The 16,635-nt window shown below is 38.9% G+C and overlaps 1 protein-coding gene across 1 annotated transcript in view; it reads left to right on the top strand.

The window, feature by feature from the left end:
* The first annotated feature begins 590 nt into the window (after positions 1–590).
* LOC124776641 (glycine-rich cell wall structural protein 1.0-like) overlaps positions 591–16,635 on the top strand; it is a 60,386-nt gene continuing 44,341 nt past the window's right edge. The window contains exons 1-3 of the mRNA XM_047251731.1: positions 591–689; positions 1,486–1,613; positions 15,512–15,646. Coding sequence (XP_047107687.1) covers positions 1,495–1,613; positions 15,512–15,646 — 254 coding nt within the window. The 5' untranslated portion in view covers positions 591–689; positions 1,486–1,494. The remainder of the gene's footprint in view (positions 690–1,485; positions 1,614–15,511; positions 15,647–16,635) is intronic.

Consider the following 16,635-nt stretch of genomic DNA (forward strand, 5'->3'; position numbering starts at 1 on the left):
ATGTAATTTGTTCAGTTTATTTCGTTGCAAATCTACATCACAAATAAAGTGTATTTTCGTGAATTGTGCAGAAGTGTCAAGGAAGTGAAAATAATATTGTGTGTCGCACTGCATGGTGACAGGCTGGAGCACAATAAAATAATTAAATTTATTTTGTTTTTCGAGTAGTTTATTTCCTTCACCTTTGTACTTAATTGCTTTATGTGTAATGTACCTGTACCCATGTGTCACCCTTTAGCATTTCCACATTGGTTTCATTGTAGCATTGTCTTTATGAGACTTATTGAAGAGATCAAACGATGTCTGGAAACGTAATGTAAATTCATGTATTCAAGGGCTGACGAGCTCAATCATTTATTTTATTTGAATTCGCTGAAATGTTCATCTATCTGCGATAGTTCGAGATCCATTCTGTACGAAATGAGGGACTAATAAGATTCTTATTTCTTCAGATTATATATTCAAATTCTGAATATCTGAAGATTATAGTGTGACTTTAAAAAATAATGTTGCACAGCGAACGAAAATTTAAATGTTTGACATTGTTTCTTCCTTGTATCACAGATAACATTATTGATTTTCAAAGCGGAAACAAGAAGGGAGCGCGTTCATTCTCGATAACGCCAGCGGTATTAACTGAACGGTGTACGTGTGGAAGATCCATTTTGATTTTGGAGGAAAGCGCGAAGGTGTGTAAATTAGCAGTTTTTAAGTTTTTGCGTTTCTGTTGGGGGTAACTTAGTTCGTTTTTGTATTCAAAATAATCATATGTCCTTACTGTTGGTAGTTTTTAGAAGCTTGAAATACGGTATAATTTGTTAGTTGTTCTTCACACCTAATTTAGTGTACGCCGGTAGTCATCATATCGGGTAGGCGAAGCTCCCAAATTGATGTGTTCAGTATATATCATATTCCTCATTATAACTTTGTTGTTACCATAGTGATAGTAACCTATGATTTTAATGTTTCGAAATTAAAGTAGTTCTAATGTTATTGTATTTTGGTATTATTGTGTCCAAAACAATAGTGCAATACTAATATATTGTCATCTACGTGCGTTAAGAATTAGCACCAAAGTATCATTTTTCACATTTTGTTTTTGCATGTAATTATTTTTGCATGTAATTATTTTTGCAGTGTTTAGTTTGACAGTCGTAGACTTTTAAGCTTGTTTATTGGCATAGAATCCACCGGGATGTTGGCCATGTTGTGTGGATTTGTATGGACCATTTAATACAGTCAACGCTTTTGTGATTTTTTTTTTTTTTTTTTTTTTCCGTCTAAAGATTTCAGTGAATATGCATTTGCCTATCGGATGGCATATTTGTGTTAATGAAGCTGTGCTATTAAGAGTGTAAACATATTAGGTTTGTTGGCTACGATTTCTGATAATTACGTACATTTTTCGTTACAGACGTAGAAACTGGATATATTTTTGTCGAGTTCATTAATTTTGTTTCTTCCGTGTTTCCTGCATGCATTTAGAAGAGTAGAATGGAAGATGTTCCAAGGGGTGGCTTTGGAGGTGGAAGAGGTCGTGGTCGGGGTGGCCCTGGTAGAGGTGGACCACCACGAGGAAGGGGTGGATACGGTGACGGCATGAGAGGTTCAAGGTATGTATCACTGGGAGTGAGTGTCATCCACCAAATTTTGATGTTTGTGGACACTTTCGGATTTTGTCAAGGTTTCAACATTTTTGTTGTATTGCAACTTCGTGTAGTTTTCACAAGAAATGAGAGCCTAATTTATTAGTAAAATAACATTAGTTACGAATAGTTTCGTTGCATCACATACCTGAAAGGAACTGGTACACGTGTAGTACTAATGTGTGTGTTCGGTAATGCTTATGTTGACACAGCACTTATAAACATAGATGTGAAACATCAGGTATCCTACATTAGGTTTACAATTTAATTTACCACTTATTTTTTGAGGTTGCTGGAATTCTTATTTGGCTCAACAGTTTGCCTGTTTGTATGGACTTGCAGATCCCTTGTTAGGATTTATTCTTCCTATTTGTGATTGGTTTCTTCTGTTGCTTATTGAATATTTGTAAAAAGTGTTGGGACACGGTGAGGAATAATACACAACCAGTCTTCAACTAGTGACAATATCAAAAAGGCAACTGTGCATCACTATTACTTAATCGTTCTGATTGTGGGCAATCATATGTATTGTAACTATCACAGTACTGACGATCCCTTGGGAATATGATGTTTTTGGGTGGCAGGTATGTTCATTACGGACACTTTCAGACGTATCACATCACCTACCAGATTTGGCGCCTTTCCTCAGTTTACTTTTCCATATGTGCCCTAACCATACTGTAATCATCAGTGGGGAGGTGGCCTGATAAGACTTGCTGTGAAACGTTACTGAATGCCTTCTCTGAAAACTGCCTAGAGCAGATAGTTCACAACCCCATTCATGATGGAAATATATTTGATCTAATAGCATGAAGTACACCTGACCTCCTTGAGGATGTCCACATTAAAATGGTATCAGTGAGCATGACATGATTGTGGCAACAATGATTACCACAGTTACAAAGGACAACTAAATTAAGCAGAAAGGTAAATATGTTCAGTACACTAGACAAAAAATCAGTACCGTCACATCTCGATGAGAAATGTTTAACCTTCAGCACAGGGTAGGAGCATGTAGAGGAACAATGGCTCGAGTAAAAAGAATAGTAGACCGTGCACGGGATAGATATGTACCCAGTAGAACATTCCATAATGGGAGGGACCCTTTGTGGTTTACAGGCACTGAAAAGAAACAGACTACTGCATAATAGGTGTAAAGTGTAGGGCTGTAGATACAGCAGTGCTGAATGAGATTTTTGGCTTTCAAGAGGGCAATGCATGATGCCTTTAAAGACTGCAGCAACAGAATATTGTTAAATGATCTTTCACATAATCCAAAGAAATTCTGGCTGTATATAAAGGCTGTTAGTGGCACTAATTTGCGTTAGTGGCACTAATGTGGCTGAGTTAGCCTATCGTCTAACTATAATCTATTGTAGATCCTTTGAACAAAAAGCCATGCCCAGTTCTGGGAAAAGAGCACAGGTCACACCCACATACGACGGTAGTAAGTGATCTACAAAACTTAACGTCAAATATCCTTGATATCCATTTGTTGTAGAACCTTAGGAATTATTCTGAACTGAAACATAAGGAGGTATCCTGAACAGAATGTCCTCCGTGGTAACCAACATAGATTCCAAAAACATCAATCATGTGAAACTGGATTCCCTTTTTTCTCACATGACATACTGAGAGTTTTGGATCAAGGTAATCAGATAGCTGCAGTATTTCCTGATTTCCAAAAAGCATTTGACTCAGTTCCACACCTATTGTTCATGTTAAAAGTACAATCGTGGGATATGATTCAATGTTTGTGATTGTTTTTGAGGAGTTTTTGGTAGGGAACTCACAGCATGTTATCTTGGATGGAGAGTCATTGTCAGATGCAGAAGTAACTTAGTGTGCTCCAGGGAAGTGTGTTGGGGTCTTTGTTCATGTTCTATATTAATAACCTTGCGGGCAGTATTACTAGTAACCTCAGACTATTTGCAAACAATGTTGTTATGTTTAATGATCTAGGTCAGAAAGAAGCTGCATAAACACGCTCAGATCTTTGATAAGATTTTAAAATGTTGCAATGATTGGCAGCTTGCTTTAGATGTTCAGAAATGTAAAATCATGTGTACTTTACAAAATAGAAAAATTTTGTATTGTGCGACTATAATATCAATGTCACTATTGAAATTGACTAACTCATAGAAATATCTGCGTGTAACACTTGATCGGGATATGTGGTGGAGTGATCACGTAGGCTCAGTTCTGGGTAAGGCAGGTGGTAGGCTTTGGTTTATTGGTAGGTTACTGGGAAGTGCAGTCAGTCAAACAAATCATGTGTGCAAACTATTTAGAATATTGCTCAAGGGTGTGGGATGGGTACCAAATAGGACTAATGGGATATTGAATATGTACAGAGGAGGGTAGCACTAATGGGCACAGGTTTGTTAAGATTGGGTCCATGCTCTAACCTTAGTGTGTAGATACTGCCTTTCACAAATGATGGCACGTTGATGGCAGAAGACTGGATTTGTATAATCTAATGATGTTTTCAATGTATTTTTTGTGAGTGGTGCCTACAGCTCTTACATATTTGAAAAATGTTGTATCACTATTATGATGATGATGATGTTTTGGTTTGTGGGGCACTCAACTGCGCGGTTATCAGCGCTCGTACAAACTCTCAACCTTTGCTCAGTCCAATCTCACCACTTCATGAAGATGAGATGATAACAGCACAAACACCCAGTCATCTCGAGGCAGGGAAAATCCGCGACCATGCCTGGAATTGAACCCGGGACCCATGCTCGGGAAGTGAGAATGCAACCCAAGACCATGAGCTGCTGACACAAAGCTTTGAGTTGGTGGTACAATACTTTATTTGTACAACAAGGTTCAATTGCCTGACCATCATATTATAAAAGTGTTAACAGTATCAGGAATGTCGGTGATAAAACCATAATAAACTGTTATATTGTAATTTATTTTACGATATGATCAGTGGATTATTCATCATTCCATCACATGACAATAATTATTTTATATTTTGCGTACCGTCGAATTGGGTGAGATTGATCACTTCTACTGGAGTTTTGATCACTAATGCTTAACGTAGTTCAATTCATTAGGATAAAAATTACTGTTCATAAAAATAAGTTGAAGGGATTCACAAAAAGCTCTGTGTTTTTCTTCGTTACCCATAAAACATAAAAAAAATTAAATATGGGTGATCGATCTTAAACCTGATTTGGGGTGAGATTAACCACCTCATTATTACTGCATGAAACTACAGTACTAGTGATCAATGTTAACCTCATGCAGTTTGGTCCAGCCATTTCTGTGATTAGCATAAAATATGAATGGGGTGAGATTGAGCAGAAGGAGCAATATGTTCCAAGTTATATTTAGAGATATAGGTAATATGGTTTTTTACTGACAGGCTACATTAAAAACTAGTTTCAGATGTAGCAGCATTTTTCGGCAGTAGTCCTAAATTTTCATTAAGCTCAGTGTATGCATTTACACGAAACAAAAACAAAATAACAAACGGTACAATAAATAAAACTGAAACAAATTCAGCGTACACAAATTAAGTTCCTTTCAACATTCTTTAACATTAATGTTGGTTGTAAAGGTATGCTCGAGATGATTGCCACCTGCAATAGAAGGAACTGGTAGAACCAGTAAAATGTCCTTCATTGCCACTACAGATACATCAGTTGTCTCCAGATTATAATGAAAATTAGTGGTTCTTATCAATGTACCTCCTGGTCTTTGAAAGGGAATCGTTTTTTTTTTGCCCCTGGGGTTTGTGGGTATAATACAATCAAGTCATATAAGCCAATAAAAGCAAGCCTGTAAATAGCAGAAGCAGAAAATATGAAATGGGCATCCATACAGAATAATTTGTGCTTTGCCACCCACCACAGAAAATGTGGTTTCAGAGGAAAACATTAAAACTTCAGCAGAAAGATGCAGATGTGTGGCAAAATGTAAATGAAAATATGTTTTAAAAGTGCAGTTAATTTGTATGTTATTGGAATAAAAATGTGTTTAATAAACTAACACCAATAATGCTCCCATTGGCTGCCTCCAACTTCCTTAACTACGGAATGGACAGGGTATTTGTAAAATGTTCATTGTTCTGAACAACCAACAACTGCAGAGGCCAGGTCTTCTGGTGGCCAAAAGTTTAGTTGTTTGCTGCCTTTGTTGTGCCTGGCGTTAACTTACCGTATTCACTATGTGGTTAGTAACATTACCTTTTTCATAATGTTGGGAAGTAAAACTGTAGTGTGTGTTAAACTTGCTAGAGTCCTGTGTAGCATGACAACTTACCCTAGGATAGAAGTGATAGGGGTAGGAAGGAAACCTAAAATTGTCAAATTCTTTAAATCAGGAACAGGTATATATTGCAGAAGAAGAAAGGGTGAACCATTTTGGAGAAGTCTACAAATAACTTTTACAGGTAAAAGTTATTTAGTTGTGTTTTGAGTAGTTAATGTACAATACATCTACATCCGTACTCTGCAAACCACTGTGAGGTGTATGGCAGAAGGGTACTTCCTGTTGTTAGTTATTAGGGTTTCTTCCCATTCCATTCTCGTATGGAGCCCATTAGTCCCACACATTGCAGCAATATTCTATCATGGGTTGTACTGGTGAGTTGTAAGCAATCTCCTTTGTAGACTGTCTGTACTTCCCCATTACTCTGCCATTTAAAAGAAGTGTACCACATGCTTAACTCGCAATTGAAAGCTTAGAGATCATTTCATATCCCTACAGTGTTAAACCCAGGTATTTATGAGTTGACAGATTCCAACAGTGACTCATTGATATTACTGGCATTGGATACTATGTATTTTGTTTTGTGAAGTACACAATTTTACATTTTGAACATTTGAAGAAAGTTGCCGATCTTCGCACCACTTTGAAATCTTGCGAAGATATGGCTGAATATTTATGTAGCTTCTTTCAGATAGTACTTTGTTATGGATAACTACATCATCTGCAAAAAGTCTGATGTTAATATTGTTTGCAAGGTCATTAATATACAAAATGAACAGCAATGGTCCCAGCACGCTCCACTGGGGCACACCTGAAGTTATTTATCCATCTAATGATGACTCTTCATCCAAGATAACATGCTTTCTACCAAAAAGTGTTCAATCCAGTCATAAATTTCACTCGATACCCCATATGATGGTACTTCTGACAATAAGTGTAGGTGTAGTATTCAGTCCGATGCTTTTCGGAAATAAAGAATTGCTGCACCTACCTGATTGCCCTGATCCAAAGCTTTCAGTAAGTCATGTGAGGAAAGTGCAAGGCGTGGTCATTCTGTTAAAGATCCCTCGTTATGTTTCAGCTCGGGATATGTTCTAAGATTCTACAACAAATCTAAATCTCGAGGATATTGGGCGGTAGTTTCATGAATCACTTCTACTACCCTTCTTGTTGGCAGGTGTGACGTGCTTTTTCCAAGAACTGGGCAAGGGTTTTTGTTAGTTATCTAAGATAGATTATAGCTAGAAAAGGATCAACTAAGCCACAGATTCGGTATAGAATTTGAAAGGGATTCGATCGGTGCTTTTTTCGTTTAACGATTTCAGCTGTTTGTCAACACCACTGACACTAATACTAATTTTATGAAGTTTCTTTACAGTGACTGTAAACCATGGAGGTTCCCTCCCATTATGGACTGTTCTACTGGGTACATATCTATCCAGTGCATAGTCAACTATTCTTATAAACTTGAGCAATTGCTCCTCTACATGCTCCTGCCATGTGCTGAAAGTTAAGTTTCTCATTGAGATGTGACAGTATGATTTTTTGTCTAGTTCACTTGAACGCACTTATCTTTCTGCTTGATTTAGTTATCCTTTGTACCGTGGTAATCATTGTTGCCACAACAATGTCATGCTCACAGATAACATTTTTAATGTGGGCATCCTCAAAGAGGTCAGGTCTATTTGTTGCCATTAGATCCAATGTATTTCCATCATGAGTGGGGTTTTGAACTACATTCTAGGCAATTTTCAGAGAAGGCATTTCGTAATGTTTCACAGCATGTCTTATCAGGCTATCTCTAATAAAACTGCAATTTTCCCAATTAATTGTTGGACAATTAAAGTCTCTACTGCCGATTACAGTATTCTTGGGAATGTACACAAAAGTGAACTGAGGTTGTCTCTAAAGTTTTAGATTACACCAGGAGATGAGTCTGGTGGGCAATAGGAGGATCAAACTATTTTGTGCCCACCTCTTTTAGTGAATCTTGCCTAAACAGTGTCGCATGTGGCTTCTATATATGTTTAAGTGTTTTTGAGTTGCTTGTCTACTGCGATGATTGTACCACCCCCATTTCCTATTTGCCTATCCTTTCGATGTACACTTAAATTCTCCCCAAAAATCTCACAGTTATCAATTGCAGGTTTCAACCAGCTTTCTGTACTTGGTGTTAGGCGAGCTTCACTGCTATTCATGAGGGCTACAAACTCTAGCACTTACATTGCTGCCGGCCAGAGTGGCCGAGCGGTTCTGGGCGCTACAGTCTGGAACCGCGCGACCACTACGGTCGCAGGTTCGAATCCTGCCTCAGGCATGGATGCGTGTGATGTCATTAGGTTAGTTAGGTTTAAGTAGTTCTGTCCTACATTTTTGACTGCCACACCTACGCTGCCAGAACGCTGAAGCCACTGAACATCCTCAAGTACCTCAGCCACAGGTCTTGGGGTGCGAACAGGACGTCTCTCCTACAGTTTTATGGAGCTTTTGTGCGTTCACCGCTGGACTATGGGTGCACAGTATATGGGTCAGCGAGGCCATCTTATTTGCGGATCCTTGACGCTGTTCACCATGCTGGGATCCAACTGGCCACGGGTGCTTATCGGACCAGTCCCGTACCCAGCCTCTGTGCTGAGTCTGGCGAACCGCCACTTACCATCCGGCGGCAGCTCCTGCTGGTGCGCCAGGCTTGTAAGTTTCTTGCAGCTCCCAGGTCGCCTGCTCACCATCTTGTTGCCCATCCACCTCTGGACCGCCTTTTTTCCCCACTGTCCCCGGGCTACGTTGCCGTTTGGGATCCGTGTGCAACGTGTACTATAGTCCCTCGGTGTGGAGTCTGTACAACCCCAAATCCAAGGTTTTAACCTCCTGCCACCCTGGTTACTGAAGAGGCCCGGAGTGATTTTAGATTTATTGCAGTACGAGAGATTGCACTCCTGCCACCGTTTTTATTGCAGCATTTTCTGCCATTTTATCTGAGCATCACGACTGTGTAGCTGTTTTTATGGATGGGTCGAAACAAGGGGATTCTGTTGGTTGCTCAGTTGTTTTTCCATATCGTGTCCTCAAGGTCCGACTGCCTCAGACTTTTACTGTCTTTGATACAGAATTGTTAGCGATCTTGTGGGCACTGGAGCACATGAGACATTCTTCCTCTCCTAAATTTCTTGTCTGTTCCGATTCACTCAGTGCCCTTCACTCATTGCAACGTTTGTATCCGGCAGACAAAATTGTCCAGACCATCCAGGATGCCCTCCTCCGACTACAGCGACTGGGGAAGGTTGTAGCTTTCTGCTGGGTTCCGGGGCATGTTGGCATTGCTGGGAATGAAAGGGCAGATCACGCAGCCAAGGAGGCGTGTCTCGCCCCACAAGTATCTCAGTGTGCTATCCCCTTGCACACACTCACCTCACTGTTGAGCTCACGGGTCATGCGTCGGTGGGAGGATGAGTGGCTGGAAGTGACTGACAATAAGTTCTGTATAGTCAAGCCCACAACGCGTGTGTAGTGTACTTCCTTTCAGCCCCATCGACGGGACGAGGTTCTCCTCACTCGGCTTCGAATAGGCCACAGCCCTATGACGCATGGCTTCCTGCTCCGGCAAGAGGACCCTCCAATTTGTGGTGCTTGCGGCGTCCAGGTCACTGTGCGCCACGTTTTATTGGATTGCATTTTATTTTCTGACCAGCGGGTCGCGGCTGACTTGCCAGCGGACCTGCCATCTCTTTTAGGCAACACTCGGACGAATGTGGTTAAAGTTTTGAAGTTGTGTGCCCTGTCAAATGTTTTTACAACGATTTTAGGGAGAGGATTTTAATTTGCTCACTGTGTGACAAGCTCGCCCATATTTTATGTAAGTGGCCAGCCAACAACAATTTCCTGTGACGTTCTTGTTGCTATGTTTCCCCTTTCCTTAGGTTTTACTTTCCTATGTAGCATTTTCCTTCTTTTCCTGCTTTCTTTGGGTGTGTGCTTTAGTTTTCTTAGGTCTGTCCACATTTGTTCCTTCTAATGTGTGTCAGGGCGCTGATGACCTCGATGTTGAGCGCCCATAAGCCCCAACACACCACCACCACCAGTTAGGATTAAGTAGTTCTAAGTTCTAGGGGACTGATGGCCTCAGAAGTTAAGTCCCATATTGTAAAAAAAAAAAAAAAAAAAAAAAAAAAAAAAAAAAAAAAAAAAAAAAAAAAAAAAAAAAAAATAGGATTTTAATACTCTTACGTGTGAGAGGCATTTCTTTTGATCCTACATTGCTACTTCTGGGTTTCCTACTGTTATCATTATTGGGATCTGATGAAGAGGCGCCTAATCTAAAATGCCTAGTGTGCACTCCCGCACATAGTCAGCTACCTGACAACAGCCTCTGATGTGTAGTGCATGTCTGACCCATTTAGGGGAGTCGTACAGTTCAGTGTTACAGTGCAAGTCCACGAAGTCACAGTCTAGGTTGTCTCTGAACCTTCGTAGGCTCTGGTTCAGTCCTTCAACTTGACTCCAAAGGGCAACGATCAGTTCTGGGGACAGTGCTACAAGTTGTGAGCATGCACAAGGCTTATCTTTTTAACCTTCTGTGCCAGTCACTAGAATGGCCTCAAGAGCCCAGATGACAGGCATCATTTATTCCAATGCGTGCCAAATATGCAGTTGGCTGCACCCTGTTCTGTCGGTGGCTGCTGGAACAGCCATTTCAGCATGTTGAATGAGGTCCCCAGGCACACATACTGAGTGTGGCTGGAGTACTTTCCTGTCTCCTTGCTGCCATTTCCCTAAGGGGTACCATCATCACCTTTCGTTAGAACTGCTGACAATTTGTGTTGGCTAAGTTGTAATGAAAGACAGCACTTCAGATTGGGGGTTGGTACAACATCCTGAGTCCTTCCTGGTCTCTGTACGTCCTGTAACAGACTGCCTAGATCTGCAATTAACACCCTACACACAGTAAAGTGAAAGAGTATGACAGATTCTGTATCTGTTGAGGTAAAATGTTACTTTTGTCTCATAAGAATTTGTGTAAATACAAAAACAATATTTCTAGAAAATGAAGACAACACAAAAACATAATAAAAATTACTAGTTTCTTATATATAAAAACAAAGATGAGGTGACTTACCGAACAAAAGCGCTGGCAGGTCGATAGACACACAAACAAACACAAACATACACACAAAATTCAAGCTTTCGCAACAAACTGTTGCCTCATCAGGAAAGAGGGAAGGAGAGGGGAAGACGAAAGGAAGTGGGTTTTAAGGGAGAGGGTAAGGAGTCATTCCAATCCCGGGAGCGGAAAGACTTACCTTAGGGGGAAAAAAGGACAGGTATACACACGCACATATCCATCCACACGTACAGACACAAGCAGACATATTTAAAGACAAAGAGTTTGGGCAGAGATGTCAGTCGACCGCTCCCGGGATTGGAATGACTCCTTACCCTCTCCCTTAAAACCCACTTCCTTTCGTCTTCCCTCTTTCCTGATGAGGCAACAGTTTGTTGCGAAAGCTTGAATTTTGTGTGTATGTTTGTGTTTGTTTGTGTGTCTATCGACCTGCCAGCGCTTTTGTTCGGTAAGTCACCTCATCTTTGTTTTTATATATAATTTTTCCCACGTGGAATGTTTCCTTCCATTATATTACTAGTTTCTTAGAATGTTTGGACATTATAGTTCTTTGAACACTCAGATTTTTGATAAGTGCAGGTAATGTATACAGGCTGCTACTCTTTGAGGGAAAGCTAGATGTAATACAGTTTGTTAGACTGTCTGCTGCAGTAACTAAATCACTTACACTGATTTACTACAAATTTTCATAGAGCACGCAGAAACAATGGTAACATTAGAAAATTCTCAAAAACGCATGTTTTATTTGTTTTGATATACAGTGAAATTCAGTGCTAGTGTATTCCTTGGCAGAACTGTGAACCATAAATGCTGATATGTTTCTCAAAAGTAATATTTCATCATATAATTGTATGATGAAATTAGAGAGAGGTTCTTTGAATAAGGATAGACCTACTGTTATAAATTTTAATAGAGCACAATTAAGTTGATAACAGTAAGAGTTTATTGTGGAACTTGAAAATGTTCTAAATTACATAATATATATATATATATATCTCACATTCTGTGAACTTCTACACTGGTGTGCTGAAGAACACTGTGGCTTGTTTTTTCCAAAAATGGCTAAAATGTGCAGCACCAACAAAGTGTCTTCTGCTTGTTGCAGCTAACAATGCAATAACATGCACCAAAACACAAATCAGAGGTTTATTCAATAGCTAAAATAGGTTTCTTAATTTACCTTGCAGTTTTTCTCTCTCTTTTTTTAATTAAAAGAAAGTGCAATCAGTATGGTGCAAACTTAAACATGCCATGTACTTGGTATTCATTCTTCAGCTTTGCCAACTCACAACCTAACAAATACCTTCAAACTCTACATAGAAGACTGTCGGCATAACGACGATTTCAGGGATGTAGTCCAGTATCACACTGCAGCCATTCTACATGAATTGCCATCTTCATTAAACACACAGGTCTGCTCTAGCAGATAAGTCATTAAGAATGTAATTTTAGATTGTGTTCACAAGACAATTAATATACAGTATCATAGCAATGGTAGGCATAACTACATTTTGTAAAAGTTAGAGGAGAAGCAAAAATGGCTTCTTAAGAAATAAAGTGATACATGTGTAACTATATAGTAGAAGCCTAGTACTTTATTGATTAGAGGAATCCATTCACTTCAACATCTCTTTGTTAATGGCATTTCTGGTTACTGGAATAACGATTTTTTTCAGGCAGATGGAATTAAGTTTTCATTGTCTACCATTGATATAGTACCTTTGTCAGCTGGTTGTATGCTTTCTAATTTTCCTTTAGGTTTACTAACTAATAAAGATTTAAATGTAGTTGGCATGAGGCACAAACAAGGGTTTTGGCACTTCATAGAAAGTCTTGCTTTGGATGGGGTGCATTGTTCTGTTAACATTAGTCACATCAAAGCTCAGTAATTAAACAAGACTGAGGGGGAAGCTAATGGAAGTATGAGTGTTTCTGTACTTACATTAAAACAACTTTGTGATTAACGTTTCAATGATTCAAGTGATAAGAGATGGTTGCAAGTTGATCAAGCAAGCCAGCAACACTGCAATTTATTTTAATTACAGTATAAACTGAATGTTTCCTGGTGGTCTGTATTGTGCTGATGTAGTTATCCTGATTGTGTTTGTTGCTCTCCTGCAATTCGTGTAATCACTTCTATGTATTAATAGGCTGTGTAGTGGATTAAGTGCTGTTGTATTGTTGTCTCTTACCAGATGACTGAATTCAGGGTGTATGTATTAACTGATGTCTCATAGCAGTTGCTTCTTGTTGTAGGTGCTGCAAATGAGAATTACGTGGTTTTGTGAGGTATCAGGAGTGGTACAGTGTTTCCAGATTGCTTTGATTTGATTGTTCTACTTGCAGAGATTATTTGTTTGACCTCATAGCACAGCTATCAACAGTGCACCCATGTGTTTTCAGCAACTGCAAGACATATATCTGACAATATTTTCTTGAAAGAAACAAAACTAGGCCACCTTGTATAATTTTCTTCACTATCTTAAGAAATAAAAAAGATTTCCTGAGTGATTTGCACATGGATAAAGTAGTCTGTAAAAAAAATGCTCAAAAAATATGAAATTTACCTTTTTATATCTCTGGAAATAGTTGGTGGATCCTCATGAAACTTCACACATAACTTACCAATAGAAGATACTAGATTATGGAATTTCATTCTTCTACTGCTCTCCAATAGGTTACAAATTGAGGGCAAAGTTGACAATTTTTCTAAAAACACCGAAAATGTCTTTTTTTGGGGCGGGCACTTTTACAAATATCTTCTACAAACTGTTTAAAACAGTTTTCATTAGAAAGACCGTGTTCAAACCAACTAAAAAACCCTACTTTGCAATGTGAGCATATAAGGCCCCAAAAAGGAACTAGGTGAAGGTGCATTGAAAATGGGTCCATGTTCTGCTGGTACTGGGAATAAATCTGATGTTTCTTACTGTATATTACAATTGTTTAGTGCTACCTGGGGATGACAGTATAAAGTCCTGATGACTAGGTAATGAACTTGAAATTCTTTTTATAAAAAGTGAACTAGACTAAGCTACCTAATTAAAATAAATTTCTATTGTCTGTGATTCTAACAATTTGATGTAATCACACTCGAAAACTGCAATTTCTTCTCTCCTATATTACCAATATTTCTTCATACACATCTGGCCAACATACCACATTTTTAAGTTTTTAGAGCTATTCAGACACACTCACTTCCTAGTCATTAGGACTTTTGAAATTGTCTTCCCCAGACAGTATCAAACAAATGTAGAACTTATTAAAAAATGTCAGATTTGAGTGCTAGCAGAACATGGCTCATTTTCAATCGAACTCCGCCTTGTTTTTCTTGTTAGGGCCTTACAAGCATGCATTGGAAAACCAAATACAGTTTAGCTTGTTAAGAACATGGGTCTGAAAACGGTTTGAGTTTGCAGAAGACTCCTTTGTAAAACTGGGCCAATAATAGACATTTTTGGTGTCTTTAGAAAAATCGTCGACTTCATCTTCGATTTGTAAACTGTTTAAAGCTGTTGAACGAAATTTTATGATATAAGTAAGAAAGACCATTATTACGGGTGTTTTATTATTTTTTTGCGAATTTTCCTTCAGATTATCCATGTGCAAATGTTTTATTATTTCGCTTAAGAGTGTGCAAAAAGTTGTACAGGTTTTGTTTCTTTCAAGAAAACATCGCTAGGAATATGTGTAACAAAAAACTCCGTGCACTGTTGATAGCTGTGCTGTGGGGTTAAGCAAATTACTTTATCTGCAGAAGTACTGGATTAATGATAGTGACACTTGGAACATGTGTGATCATTCATACAAAATATCAAAATCTGTGATGGTCATGTGGGGACTTCTGGGCATGAAATTACTGCATAGTGAAATAACCTCTTCGGCCTGCATGGGGACATTGTTTGCTACTCCTCAATAGCTGAGAGTTTGGCTGCAGAAGAACAATGAAAGTGCTGTTACCAGATGGATCAAGAGCTAAAGTACGACCATCTGGCATTATTAGGCACTGGTTATAGATGTAAAACTTGGTAGTACTTCTGGCAGCAAAGTTCTTTAGTAAAGCGTCTTACTTTTACTCTGCACAGTGTGCATCAGGCCCATGTCCTATCATGGTGCACACAACTCAGAGTAGTTAAAGCTCTAGGTTAATTTCATATGTGGGGGGGGGGGGGGGGGCTTAAGACCTCCTCAGTTATAAAGAGCTAAGATTCTGAGTAACTTCTGCAGTTAACTTGGTGGCTAAATTTTAATCTTACAGGAAACCATGTAACCTTAAGTAATGTTTAATATGCAAAATTACCCTAATTAAAGGATGTGTGTTGCTTCTTAATAGAACTTTTTTGTGTAAATATTAAAATCGTTAGTTTTGCAGATGGTTTCTGTAGTTTTCACATGGAGACAACTTTAAGAACCTATACAGTTGTGTTGTAAGAACATTTGGGTATCATGTGTAAAGCAGTAAAATTATTTGCATTCAGTGGTATTCAATAAGAAAGTGTTGAAATGTGGTTTCCTAATATAGTCGTGGAAGAGGAATGATGCGCGGCGGACCCCCGAGTCGAGGTGGCAGGGGAGGACCTCCCTCAAGGGGGGGTAGTAGTATGGGCCGTGGTGGAGCAGATCATGGAGGAGGTAGTGGTGGATTCACACCAGGGAGGTAAGTTCTGTTAAATTTTGCAAGGAACATCTAGGGTGTCTCACCTCCTTGCCATTCTTGAACATTGGTGCAAAATCTGTGGTAGATTTGTTGTAAGGAACCAAGGCAAAGTAGTGGTACATATGCATTTATTGTGTGCTGTGTAGTTTGTGGCAAATGTAGCACCGAGTAATTACTAGTATGATAACATATTACAAACATTTTAATTTATTCATCAGGTTGTTTACTGCAGCTAATGATTGAATTGATTGGAAAATTGATATTGAGTATGTCAGCAAATATTGATAAATTTTCCTAAAGTTTAAAGTTTCATTATTTCAGTTTCTTCCCCTTCCATTTGCTGCTTCTGTATACCTCTTCTGCCTGTAGTGAATCATTCTTTCACCCTCTCTCCATTAATTTTGTTTCCTTTTAGACTAGTTCTCACCTTGCTGTACTTGACTTTGTTGCCTCTCTAAAGGGTTTCTATTTCAGCATTTATACTCCCTGGAAAATACCAAAACTGGGAAAAACCCACAATTTTTTAGAATTCTGAGAATTTCCCATTGTTTTGGTTTTCAATTAAATTTTTGTAATTTTGACTGATAAGAACCAATAATCTGATGAAGAATTTTACTTTATCCCTCTGCTGCAGAATAATACTGCAGCAGTAAAACAAACTATATAAAAACTCTGAGATAAAACTTCAGTTGCAAAGAAAAAGTGCAATTAACAACAAAAAACAGTGCACACACAAGCATCTACCAACAGCAAAATGTGTCAAAGACTTTTGAAGACTGCAGTACTTCATAACAAAAAAACTGCTTTCAATGAGCATGACGTAGCAACTGTTCACATTATGTTTGAGCAGTTGTGCAGCGTGCTCACATGCATGTGCAGTTGTTGTGTATGGGCAGTGCCTCTCTCTCTTCTGGGTACTTGATGTGTCGCTATTAGCAATATAACCAGTACCAGCAAGCAGCCAGATGCTACCTGTACCCAGAAGAAAT

The sequence above is a fragment of the Schistocerca piceifrons genome, chromosome 2 (genome assembly GCF_021461385.2).
Source record: "Schistocerca piceifrons isolate TAMUIC-IGC-003096 chromosome 2, iqSchPice1.1, whole genome shotgun sequence".
In the NCBI taxonomy this organism is placed as follows: domain Eukaryota; kingdom Metazoa; phylum Arthropoda; class Insecta; order Orthoptera; family Acrididae; genus Schistocerca; species Schistocerca piceifrons.